The sequence below is a fragment of the Crinia signifera genome, chromosome 8 (genome assembly GCF_055691185.1).
Source record: "Crinia signifera chromosome 8, ASM5569118v1, whole genome shotgun sequence".
Taxonomy (NCBI): Eukaryota; Metazoa; Chordata; class Amphibia; order Anura; family Myobatrachidae; genus Crinia; species Crinia signifera.
In genome coordinates, this window is record NC_139224.1 from 101725446 (window position 1) to 101739129 (window position 13684).

At 47.6% G+C, this 13684-nt stretch overlaps 1 protein-coding gene across 10 annotated transcripts in view; it reads right to left on the bottom strand.

Moving 5' to 3' along the window:
• Positions 1 to 13684, bottom strand: part of NTNG1 (netrin G1) — a 278549-nt gene that overhangs the window by 137936 nt on the left and 126929 nt on the right. For all 10 annotated transcript variants that reach the window (XM_083156901.1, XM_083156904.1, XM_083156905.1 and 7 more), the window contains exon 3: positions 2436 to 3076. In XM_083156901.1, coding sequence (XP_083013027.1) covers positions 2436 to 3076 — 641 coding nt within the window. The remainder of the gene's footprint in view (positions 1 to 2435; positions 3077 to 13684) is intronic.

Consider the following 13684-nt stretch of genomic DNA (forward strand, 5'->3'; position numbering starts at 1 on the left):
CAGTCCGGAGCTTATACTGTCCTGTCCGGGGGGTGTGCCGTCCTGGGGGTGTCCTGTTTGGTGTTTCACGTGACAGCTGTCACCAGGGAGAGGAGGAGGGGGAGAATATAGCCTCCCTGTGTGGTTTGGACTATACCAGTTTTTGCGCTATGCCCAGACCATGCAGGGAGGCTTTATTCTCCCCCTCCTCCTCCCCCTGGTGACAGCTGTCACGTGAACCCCCACCCCGGACAGGACGGGACACCCCCCGGACGCGAAGCTACAAGCTCCGGACTGAAGATTTTTTGATGTCTGGTCTGGCGGTCCGGGGTCTTGTCTTGGTCCAGTTTCTACCCATACCCCAATATATGTCCCTATTTTTGGCTGATTCAGATTAGTACATAAACCCCATGGTCTATGATATTTGTGGACCTGTACATGTATAGAATGACTTCTCTGTGATCTCTCGCATCCCCTCTTAGCTGCAGCTTTATTGACATTCTGTGCCATTGCAGAGGGACAACCAGGACTGCTGTAACCAAATGCAAAAAATGGGGATTGCAGTGCTAGGCCATGCCCCTCTGTCTGAGGTCACGCCCACTTGCTGTGTAGCTCTGACTCCTTCCTGAGCCTTCTGCATGGCAGGTCCCACAAAAGTTGGGAGGTAAGCTTTTGGGCACAGCACTCGGATTGCAGATGCTGGCAGGAGGAGTCTATTTCATGCAGAGACCTCATACAGCATTTGGAATTTACTTGCAAGGTTTAGCTCTGCCAGTTCCTGGAGGTTGTGCAATACCAACCACATTGGAATCAGACCCTTTAATGCAATACTATGCTATGTTCCTTTTATATGCAATTAACCCTCCCTCATTTGATTATTTGACCTAAGCTGCTTATCTTACTATAACACAAGTTGATCACTCTGCAATGTGTCGTTCATCTGGCATCTAAGTTTTGATAGCTCATATATTTTAATGGGCTTTCTGCTGGTCTGTGGTATCATAGCAGCTAATCCTTGTTATCTGTCCAGTCTCCTGTTGCAAAAAAGTCTCTCCAGAATTTAATCCCACCCTGATGGGAAAGACAGCACTTTAGTGTTCGGCATGAAACATTTTGTTCAGGTCCTGAATCCATCCACAGAGCATACCTAGATAAGCTGTTAATCCTTGCTTGGCAAGAACACATACCCAGGAGACGTGAGGAATCACTGCTTGTTTTTATACACTTACCTGTCCAGGATGTTGTGAGGAGGAAAATAATTTCCCAACATGCAGAGGTTTCAAAAATAGATCACAGTATCTCTATGTAAGTTGTACTAACAGTATGTGCTGAACATTGGAACCTCCAAAACCATATCTATTATCTTACAGCCGCAGAATACACTGCATACTTGTGTGGGCTTACTGTACATGATATACAACATTTAGGTTATGAGACAAAACACAGCATCATTTCATCAGCAATTCTCTTTCTGTAACTGCTATCATGCTGGAGGAGGATCTTTTACCAACATTTATGAAACAATCACTCAATGTCATACTGTCATATATATACAGTCCATATTTATGTTCAACTCTAAACACAACTATAGTGTGTGTATATATATATATATATATATATATATACATACACACACACACACTATAGTTGTGTTTAGAGTTGAACATACATATGGACTGTTTGTCAGTGGCATCACTAGAGGCTTGTGGGTCAAACTCTCAGTGTTGCACTCATTTTTTCACCAACTTCTGATTGCTGCATTGCTCCAAGTGTGATTAGGATGCATGGAGCCACTGTACAGCCTGCACCGGGTGGCACTGCTAGCCAGATGAACATGCAAGGGTGCGGGCCACCATCACCTACTGGGCCCCTGGACATTTGCCAGTCTAGCCACATTGTAATAACACCACTGCTGTTTGTATGGTCAAATGTACATTTTTATGTCTTTGTTTTGCGTAGTAGGCATTCTAGTATATGTGTCATCTCAAATCTAGTGTTTATATTAGATGCTTCACAAAATGTTGCATCTGAGTTAAGTAACTACTGCCACATTTGTCTGTAGCTCAAAGTATGACATATCTGCAAGGGCGCGCTTTACTTGGGTCTATAGATCCCTATTGTACTGGTCTTAATTGTTAACACCCAGGTTCAAGAGCAACGGGCAACAAGTGCAAAATAATTACAGCATATCCTTAAATATAGATGCAAATTGCCCCATCCATCAATTAATTTGATTAAATCCATTCTTTACATTATGTATACTCACAAATGTTCCTTTGTGCTTTATTCACGATATGAATAAAGGTTTAATAAATAAAATAAAAGGTTTTATAAATAAAGGTTTGATCACACCTGTAGGAGGTGCTGTAGTGTATGTGTGAATGCCTCTTATTTAATACCAAACACTTTTTACTGGATTCAGGTTGACACAAAATTATCTCATGATATGTTCTTACCTGCCATGGATCTTGATGTCTGATATCGCATAGAAATATCTCCCGAGATTTCTTTCATCAACAAAAGTGGCCCCAGTGGCCGGTTTAAGAAGTCTAATCCTTAAATCCGTCACGGTGAAGAAATCCCGCAGATTTTTTGTGGTGTCCAGCTGGCTGTACAGTGAAGCCATATTATGCAACCGTGGTCCAGCAAATATTGCAAATCGATCTTTGATCTCAAAAGATATGGTTTTGGCATGTGCTGCATATCCTGTTGAATACTCCTCTGTACATATGATGTCTAGGACGGTACTTGAAGTCAAGTCTTTCACCGATTTCGGCTCCATCCTAAAGGCGTCCAGGCAGTCAGCAGCATAAAACTGATATGGTTGCCACGTTTGGCCATAATCCAGAGATTTTTCCAGAATCATCTTCTCAGGTCGGCCAGACTCAAATGTGATTGCAATATTTTGGGTGAGCTCAATGGTCTTTCCCCAGGACAAAGTGATGTTGATCTGTAGAGGTCTTGGATAGTGCTTCCAAGTCACTGACTGCCAAAAAGTGCTGGGATTCCTGCCTTCAGCATCAAACATGAGTTCAGGAGGATGGGCAAGCTCCTTTGTGCTGGCGTCACATTCATTGTTGCACATGTATGGATTCCCCTGAAAGGATAAACATGGTGTTTAATTCTAGAATAAATGATAACCAGTGGTACATATTTAGCATATGTTCTATTGAAAATGAAACATTTTATAGCATGCCCAAATGACTTCATCGGGAGGCTTATTTCCATGCTTGAAAAACATGGCTCTAAATGGTATCAGCATTATGCTCACCTGCCAAAGCATTATACAGCTAAAACCAAATTGAAGTTTCAGCAATGCATGGCTGCTTTAAAACGATCAGTGGCAATTAGCTCTCTGAAGAGGAGCCCAAGGAAGCACATTCTAAACCTGATGCTTTATTTACAAGAGGCCTTTATAAATAAATTGTGTTTAAAAAGAAAAGAGACAGCATATTGATCTTTATGTGAATCTTCCATTATATTTGTATTAAACAATGACATTTTGTTTTTCCCATATATATATATATACACACAGCAGGCGGGAACTCTTATTTAACTAGTACTGCTTCTATGAAGGACAACAAAAACAAAAGGTTTGACCTCTACAATGCCAGAGAGATATCATACCAATGTGTATACTGTAATTGAAAGGTAGGTTGTAGTGTAGGTTGTGTATTTATTAACATATTGCAATGACAAGTTGATATACTGTATACCGTTCCCAGATTTTTAATTATTCAGTTTCCTTGCTTAAAAGAACCTTGTATTAAGTTTTTGGTGTTATGATGACATGTTCGATGACAAGCAATAAAAGCTGAATCAAATATTGTTTTGTAAATCGTGACTCGTGTCTAGATCCCAATTTAGCACTGTCAAGCACCATAATGGGGATCATCTACAATGGAACTAGACAGAGTTGAACATCTTGTTTTGTGGTGTTGTATCTGTGTATGTACATAACCTTCCAACTGTGCTGATTACAGTGGGACAGTCCCACTCATTGGAGACTATCACGATGTCCCACCCACAGGTCGCAGTGTGCTGCGGATGGGGGGCAAGTTGGAGAAGCCGGTGATCTGATCACCATTGCTCTGCAGCAGTGATCACTAAATAGATGCTGTGTATATACAGATAAAGCTTTGCTGGTAACTTGCCAGTGTGATTTCTAGTTACACAAGTTGGTCACTGTGAAAAAAAAATACTCACCTACGTCCAGAGGCTTCCGGTCATTGTGACTCTGTTCTGCTGCTGAGAAAGTGCAGTAAAGTGATGCTGCAAAACAGCTGCTCACTTTACATCACCAGGGTCACATTTTAAGTATAAATGGAGTTTACCCTTTCTCTTCTCTTTAGAATCATTCCTTTGGTCAGGTAAGTATTCCAAAATTGATTAGGATAAAGGATAAGAATCCTCACCTAGCGAGACCCCACTACCCGTTACCACCGTTATTATTTATAATAGATATAGTGTGGCACGGAAGACTTGTTTATATTACCAAAGTCATGTAATGTGGATAAGTCAGGTTTGTAACTTTATCATATACAATGTATCACAATAGTCCTGAGGCTCACTTAGTGCAGCCACCAGCACGCGCTTGAACACGGATGTGATGCCGTTTCAGCGCTGCTGTTAGGCTTGCTGGAGCCAGTAGTTCCACGACCTGCGTTCCAACCGCAGAGCTGAGTCTGAGGTGTGCCTGTGTGCACTCCCTCGCTCATGCGGATCTAGAACAGGCAGGGTCTTCCGTGCCACACTATATCTATTATAAATAATAACGGTGATAACGGGTAGTGGGGTCCCGCTAGGTGAGGATTCTTATCCTTTTTAAAATCACTATTTGTTGTCTTATGTGTTGTCCAGTCCTTTTTATATTTTTGCAACTATTTTAAATGAACTCAATAAAAGTGATGTTTTACTAAGTATTATTTCTCTAGGTGCACCAAGAAAAGGCACTCTTTTCTGTCCTCCTTAAAATATCCTGTCTGTGCCTCTGGTAGCACACCCTCGCATTTACATATATTCAATTATTCAATTATGCTATGAGGGTCCACCCGTTTGTTACAATAAATCTACCTCTGTGCGACTGACAAACTTTTCTCTAAACGTTCTATTGATTAGGATAAAGGTTAACAAGGTTCAATAAAATACAATATGTAACAATATGACTATAAGGAAAGTTTATACGTCAACAGCTGGTTTTACACCACTCTGACAACACCAAACAACATTTTACTTCACTGCAACAAACCGGTTTCTTGTCATGTGAGCGTCCTCACTTTAGCTGCAAACAAGTGGTTAATTGTCATACAAAGCATCACGTACATTTGCACAAAACACAACCTATTATTTATTCAAACCAATTACGAAAACATCTTATTACTATAACATTGAAGTACAAGATCTTTTCTAAATTGCTCAATTTAGCTTGTAAAGGGAATGTACTATTATGTGCACAATGAGTGTTTCTGTATGTCTTTGCATTTGCACAGTGGGGTCATAGGTGCTGATTTCTGTTTTTGCGGGTGGGTGCTCAAGCCAAAAATATAGGGGAGTGGCATTATGGGAAAGGAGCGTGGCCACAAAATAAGGTACTTGTGTAGTATCACGGCTCCCATCGCATACCATCGCATGCCAAATGTTGTGGCATGAGATGGCATGCGATGCGATTTTTCCCGGTTTTTGATGCATTTTTAAAGAAAAATAAAACAAATCGCATGCGATTTTGATCACAAATGCATCCAAATGCATTTAAATTAGTAGGAGACATGTGAAAACCACATCGGCGTGGAGTTGAGAATAGAAAGTGTGGCGAGCCACTGAGCCCGAAGCGTGGTGAGCGCAGCGAGCCCCGCGAGGGGACACGGATACCTTCCCAGGTATACACGTCCCCTTGCGTGCTTCACAGGTGTCCGCGTCCCCTCGCCACACTTCGGGCTCGGTGGCTCGCTGTGCTCGCCACACTTTTTATTCTCAACTCCACGCCCCCTCGCGGGCTCACTGCGCTCGCCACGCTTCGGGTTGGCGTTGATAGTGGGGGTGTTACAGTGTGTAAAATGGCATTTGGGGTTCATTTAACATGTTTCCTACTAATTTAAATGCATTTGGATGCATTTGTGATCAAAATCGCATGCGATATGATCACATGCGATGCGATGCAATTTTTTACAATACGATGCCCATCGTGAGAGCCGTGATACTACACAAGTACCCAAAATAATACTGATTTATATTATGCCGCATAGTTGTCTATAATATTCAATTTATGGCAACAGTACAAAATACATAAATGCCCACACAGTGCAGATACAAAAATCCCCCCCACAGTGCCAAATACATAAATGCCCCCACAGTGCCAAATACATAAATGCCCCCACAGTGCAGGTACATAAATGCCCACACAGTACCTGTGCCAGCGATGAGGGAGGGGGGAGTGCAGTGGGACACGGTCGGGGAGGCTACTGCTGAGCGGGTGGGAGCTCATCAATTTCTGTGGGTGCTCGTGCTCTCAAGCACCCACAGAATCGGCACCTATGAGTGGGGTAACTATAGAGGTTGCAGGGGATACAACTGCTATGCATCCCGGCCGCTTGAGTGAGCCAAGGGACCCCATCAGGTAATCCCCTGCATCTGCTATAATTGCTGCACTGCCTGCACTTTTTATGTACTTGACATGGTAGGAGACGGTGTAGTGCAGGCTGCCTGGTGCGCCAGACTAGAGGACGCTGCAACTGAGATTATGCTACTAGCATGTGCCAGGTGGCTCCTTCCTTCACAGGAGGAGCAGTTTCATGTACTGTATGCTGCGGCTGTGCAAGGGCGCAGGAGGGAGGGTGGCTAAGAGCTACTCCCCATCACCCAGTTCAGCAAAGAGACTGATGGGCGCTGGGAGTCTTCCGGGCATGGACTTGGGTTGGTGCAGAGCCCGGTTGGTACAGAGCAGGTAACTGGGTGTGGCAGAGTGGCGGGCGACCCTGTATCTAGCATTGATCCTTTTCACCCAGCCCACCTGTACATGAGAGCCCTGCTTCCTCCCTTTCCCCTGCATGTGTATGTGCCAACCCCACATGTTACAGCCAGCCTGCCTGCTCTCCTGTGTACTTCCCTGCAAGTGGTAGCCTGCCTTTAACTGGCATGTGTCTGCAAACCTGCCTGTCAAAGCCTGCCCCTCTCCCAATGCATATGCCCCACAAGTGACAGCTTGCCTCTCCCTCCTGCATGTGTCTGCCAACCCCCCCCCCCGTGATAGCCTGCCCAACTTTCCCATTCGCACTTGCCCCCTCAGCCAGCTTCCCCTGCCCTCGTGTGTGTGCGCATGTACACGCAGGCCACTCCTATATTTGATTTGGTCTCTCTTACATTTTGAGTGTTCTTCTTTCAGCACCAATTTACAATCCCAATCTGGCCCTGAATATATGTCCCCTCTGTCTGTCCACCCATCTATGCCCTGTCTGCCCATTTATCCATACAGTCAGGGCCGGTGCAAGAGTTCTTGACACCCTAGGCCAAAAATATGCCTACTGCGCCCCCCCTGTAATATATACGCATGGCTGGCCTCTAACAGGACCTCACTGAAATGATGTAAGGAGGCCAGACTGCTCTGCCCTGTCACAGCGCTGCCGCTACTGATCTGAGGATCAGCGCTGAATACCATCAGCAAGCGTAGCAGTAGTGGCCGCGCCTGTGTGTCTCCCGCAGCCAGCAGTGTACCTACAGAGCATGGCTGCGGGTGACCGTGTCTGCGGGTGGGTGAGCGTGTCTGCGGGCGGGCAGGCGAGTGTGGCTGCGGGCGGGCAGGCGAGTGTGGCTGCGGGCGGGCAGGCGAGTGTGACGGCGGGCGGGCTTTGCACAGGCGCGGCGCGGCCACCACTGACGCTATGCTTGCTGATAGTATTTAGCGCTAATCCACAGATCTGCAGCACTGTGACAGGACAGCACAGTTATGAACTGGCCACCAGCCTGACTTGGATGCTTTTAAGCTCAACCGAACTATCAGTGCCGGGGAGTAATAAAACTAAAATTATTCTGCAGCGTGCGCTGCCACCCTCTAGTGGCCCTACGCAATTGCCTAAGGCTGCCTAGTGGTGGCGCCGGCCCTGCATACAGTCTCATTCTGGCACTGTATCTCTCCCTCTCTTTTTTCCTTTTACTGTACACTCTCCCTCTCACTCTCCCTGACATTCTTTCTCTTGCTTACCTCTCATTATCTCTCACTCCTGCTAATAACCCTTCTATCTGTCCTGCTTTCCCACTCTCAGCCTGACAGGACATGGAGGGTGGGGGGGGGGGGATATGAAGATTTTGCTATGGGGCCCATAGAGTTCTAGTTATGCCCCTGCATTTGTGAATCCTGTATCTGTTTTAAATGCTTTGTGTTTAATAACACTTTATATTTCCTTATACTAAGTGCTGTTGGAAGTTGTACTGAGTAACTTGCAAAACGTATAATTGAAATTAAGTAGCCTTCCAATTGTATCAAGCAAAGACACTTTGTAGCGAAGGGGGCGTGGCTTAGCTACGGAGGAGACCGCACGCCTTATGAGGGAGCTCCGGCTATTAACCCCCTAAAACATATACCCTGTGCCCACAATTGGCCACCCGGCCTCCACACAAACACCCCCTCCCTGTGAGAACCCCCCGGCACCGAGTGGTGAGAGCTGCGGAGTCGGGGACGCTGTCACCGGCGTCTTGCGGATTGCGGCCCACCACTCCACCGAAGCCGCGGCCTAGATTTGGAGGGACACCCGGCGACGGAGCTCCGAGCCGGGAAACACAGAAGAATTACCCGAAGAAGCGGAGGAAGAGGGAAGACCCTGCGAGCCGTCTGAGGTGGCTGCTGAGCCAGGGGGGGGGGACTCGCTCCGTCCCCGCAGGCTGCAGCCCACGGTGAGTTCCCCTGCCGCGCCGCCATCTTGAGACCTGCGCTGAGGGGGAGACGGAACGCCGCATCAGCCACCCGGACTGCCTGTCCCGCCTGCACTCTCTTCAGCTACTTGCGGGCAGCCGATACACCCCCCGGCAGCAGCTGACATATCCAACGCCGGGAGGGACACGGGAGCCGCCGCAGCAAACACCATCACGCGGCCCCCCTCCCCGGGAACACAGAAGAATAGCTCCGACGCCCGGAGTGACAGGTACCTGGGCTGACCCATTAGAGGAGGAGGCTGGGGCCATCTGAGCTCTCAGACCCCTATTTAGCTGTGGGGCTCTGCAGGGGGCCGGGCGGCCAGGGTACCCATAGCTGGGGAACAGAGGGCAGACCATCTCTCCCCTTCTGGATCGGGGGGCATCCAGGCTCTCCCTCCCAGAGAGGGCCTCATAGCTGTAAACCCTCACCCCAGGACAGCCCAGCATCTGGGGACTCTGGACTAGAAGCCTCCTTTATAGCTGCAGCAGGAGTCACCCATATCACCCCAGCATACACGGCTCCAGCTCATCCAAGTAGGGCCCTCCTCCTCCCTGCTCATCATTTCTCCACTGTCCCTGCTTACTGCTCCTTGACAAACAGATCACCATCCATTCCCTAGGCATGGAGGTGAGAGCAAACCAATGATCCGCTCCATCCCACCCCACGGTCAGCCATGCTATTGATACGGGCTACAATAACCTTGCTTCAGTCACAGAGATGAACCTCAGAGAATAACTGCTTCAGAGCCTCACGCTATATTTCCCCTTGGTTTTGAATTGCTTCTATTATAAAGCCGGTCACCATGCCTGCCAAACGAAACAAAGCAGCTAAGGCGGTGTCTCAAATTGCATTTTTTAAACCATCACCTAAGGGCCCAGGAGTCAACCCAGGGAATCCACCTATATCTACCTCGGCCCTCACTCCCAACCCACCGCCACCTAGCCAGCCCCCCTCCTTTCACCTTACAAGAGCCTATGGCCCGGACAGAGATCCCGGATGATGCTGCTCTAACCGTCGGTACGTTAAAACTTTTGCTTACTCAAATGAAAGACGACGTAACAGCTGAAATCCGTACATCTCTCCAGTCTTGTCAGCGTTCTATAACCGACCTGGGAGAACGCACGGACGCTCTTGAAAACAAAATGGGAGAGATCGTCGGCTCCCATAATGTACTGGTAGACTCTCACGCTACTTTAGAGGAGGAGGTTGCGGCACTACGAGACAAACTAGCTGATATGGAGGACAGGTCACGCAGGAACAACCTCAAAATTCGGGGCATCCCTGAGAACATCTCCAACAGCAGCCTCCATGACTTCGTCCTAGACATCTTTAGGAAACTGCTTCCCTCGGCTTCGTCAGCTGACCTACTACTAGACCGCATACACAGGCTTCCCAAGGCCAGAGGTGCCCCTGAGGGAGTGCCGAGGGATGTCCCAGGACTCGGCTGCAGCCCTTGGCTCCTTTCAGCTCTTCGGTGACCTGTCCCGAGCAACTCTCACTAAAAGGCGTTCCCTACAACCAGTTACATCGATCTTACGGAAGGCAAATATTCTCTACCGTTGGGGCTTCCCGACTCGTCTTTTAATCCAGCGTGAGGGCTCCACGTTCACTGTCTCCTCAACAGAAGAGGGCATGAAACTTTTAGCAAGTTGGAAGCTGACTGACAGCTCCCTAAGCGCATCTCCCACCCGTCGACTTCAGCAGGACTGGTCGGCGGCGGAGTAGCACACCCACTCGGAGGCACCCCAGGACCTACCCGTCGACTCTAAGGCTAAACTGATTTACTTTGACTTGCTGATTGTCATGGCCCAGATATACCTGGATGCAAAGGTTAGGTCTGTCCATTCCTGATGGCCCGCCGGGTCTACTTGTTGGGCCTGGCCCGCCAGCGCATAGACGGCCCATCTATGTTTGGTCACTGGGACAGTCCGCTCTGGCCTGGTAGGTGATTTGGCTATACTGGTGGGTGCTTATGTGCAATTGGGACTCAGGCACAATAACCCTAAACTAAATGTTTCAGTTAGCTATAATGTTACGCACTCAACCAGATGCCAGTTCCTGAGGTGAGATCTCCCCGTGTTTAATGTCATGCCTTGTCTTGTCAATGGTTATTCTACTTCGTTATTGTATTGTAGTCCATTCTGTATGTATTTTTTTTTTTCCCTCCTTATTGTTGGTTAATATCACATTCCCCTTAGACTGACCGGGGGGTGAATTTCCACTACCCCCCTAGTCCAATGGTTGAGGCACCCCTAGTTTGGTGCCTCACTACGACTCTTACAAGAGTCGCATGTCCTATCTCTTCCTCTCCTCTTCTTTCCTCTTTTCTTGTGTCCCTCCCTAATGTTTCATGTCTCTCCTCTCTCACGGGTCGAGTGGCCCTAAGCTACGCCCGAGTGGGCAGGCATACAAATGTTATGGCTATACAAAGTGCTTCCTTATCGGAAACCCTAAACTTTGACAATGGTTAACATCCTCTCCCTAAATGTGAAAGGACTGAATTCCCCACAAAAGAGGAAATTGGCGTTAAACTCCTTCCACAAACTAAAAGCTCACATAGTCGCAATCCAAGAAACACACTTCATCAAATCGGCTCCCCCTAAATTTAGTGACAATAGATACCCACATTGTTATACAGAAAATGGCCCCCTTAAGAAAGCCGGAGTAGCGATACTGCTGTCCTCTGATTGCCCTTTTACAGTCTCCTTTCAACATGCCGACCCTGAGGGTAGATTTTTAATATTGGTGGGCTCCCTAGATGGAGTCGAGACTACCGTGGTCTCCTGCTATGCCCCTAACACCAAGCAAGTTATATTCTGCAGGAAATTTCTCGCAGTAGTGCAGAAATATGCCAAGGGTGCTCTTTTGATTTTGGGCGACTTCAATATGGTACTAGATCCAGCCATGGATAGATCTCGTCCCCCCAAACCCAGGGACCAGCCTCTCCCGGACCACTCCCGGAGATTCAGACAGATAGTGAATGAATATGACCTCCAAGATGCCTGGCGTGCTAAGCATCCCGGAGTACGTGATTATACTTTTTTCTCACATCCTCACCGGACGTACTCGAGGATAGATCTTGCCCTAGTCGATAAATGGACTCTGGCCTCCCTTAGGAAAGCCGAGATCCTTCCTGTCACGTGGTCAGATCATTCCCCGATGCGTTTGGTTTGGGATCTGGGATCATTCAGGACCCCTCCGGGCCCATGGAGGTTAGGTAGTGGGGCTCTGACACATATAGAATCAAAGCAGGCCATCCAAAAGTCTCTATCTCTGTACATCTCCACCAATGACCCGGATGACACAGGGGTTCTCAACCACTGGTGTGCATTAAAGGCAGTAGTGAGAGGCTCCGCAATACAGGTAGCAGCTAGATTAAAGAAGGCAAACACTAGAGATCTCCGAGAGGCTGAGGAGGAACTCTCTGGTTTGGAGGCAGCCCATAAGGCTAACCCTTCAGACAAGGCTCTCTACACAGCGCTTGCTCAGGCAAGAGACAGGGTAAATGCCTTCTCTTTCCGGGAAGTGCAAAAAAATATCGCCAGACTAAACCAACGCTTCTATGTATTCGGTAACAAAGCGGGCCGGCTCCTGGCCAGGAAGCTGAGGACTAAAAGAGCTAGAGCTAAGGTAGATCTCATAATAAACTCTAAAAGGTACTAGAATCATAGATCCCTTCCAGATTGCAGACACCTTCGCGGAATACTATTCGGCGCTTTATAACCTAAATACGGACCCGCACACCCCTCAGCCGTCTAAAGCCGACATAGAAGCCTTCCTGAACAATATTAACTTACCTGCGCTAGACCCCGAGACCTGTCAGAAACTTTGCACCCCATGGTCGACATCTGAAGTTGTCACAGCCATAGACAGATTGCCAAACGATAAAGCCCCTGGCCCTGATGGATATCCATCAAGCTTCTACAAATGCTTTAAAAATGAACTGGGGCCTATATTAACTAAGGTCTTTAATGAGGCATCTTCCGCCAAGGGCTTTCCTAGGGAAATGCTTTAAGCTAGAATCGTCACTATCCCAAAACCTGGTAAACCTCCCACCTCAGTCCAGAACTTCCGACCTATTGCCTTACTAAATACTGATTTGAAACTCTATGCTAAATTAATAGCCAATAGGTTGGCCCCTCTGCTCCCCACTTTGGTTGGAGCCGATCAGGTGGGATTCGTGCCGGGTAGACAGGCCCCGGACAATACGCGCAGTCTTCAATGTTGTAAAGGTGTGCGACCGTAATAAGACCCCCCTGCTGTTACTATCATTAGATGCTGAGAAAGCATTCAATAGGTTACATTGGGGATACCTGAGGGAAGTACTGCAGCGCTTTGGATTAAAAGGCAGATTCTTAGACTCTATCTTTGCTCTATATACATGCCCTTCCGCGAAGGTGTTTGTAAATGGCTGCCTCTCCTCCAGTTTCCCTATATCCAACGGCACCAGACCGGGGTGCCCCTTGTCTCCGCTGATATTTGTACTAGCCATGGAACCGCTGGCGGAGAGAATTAGATCCGATAGACAGATTACTGGCCCATCAATAGGGGACATATCCCACAAGATCTCATTGTTCGCAGACAATGTCCTCCTTTGCCTGCTGGAGCCGGGGAGTTCTCTCCCCGCTCTCCGGGAGGTGATGGAGGAATATACATCTGTCTCTTACTATAAGCTAAACACCTCCAAGACGGAGGCTCTCCCACTAAACATCCCAACTGAAGAAGTTGCCCGCATGAAAGACAAATACAGATACGCCTGGCAACTGAGAGCAATCAAATACCTAGGAGTACATATAACCA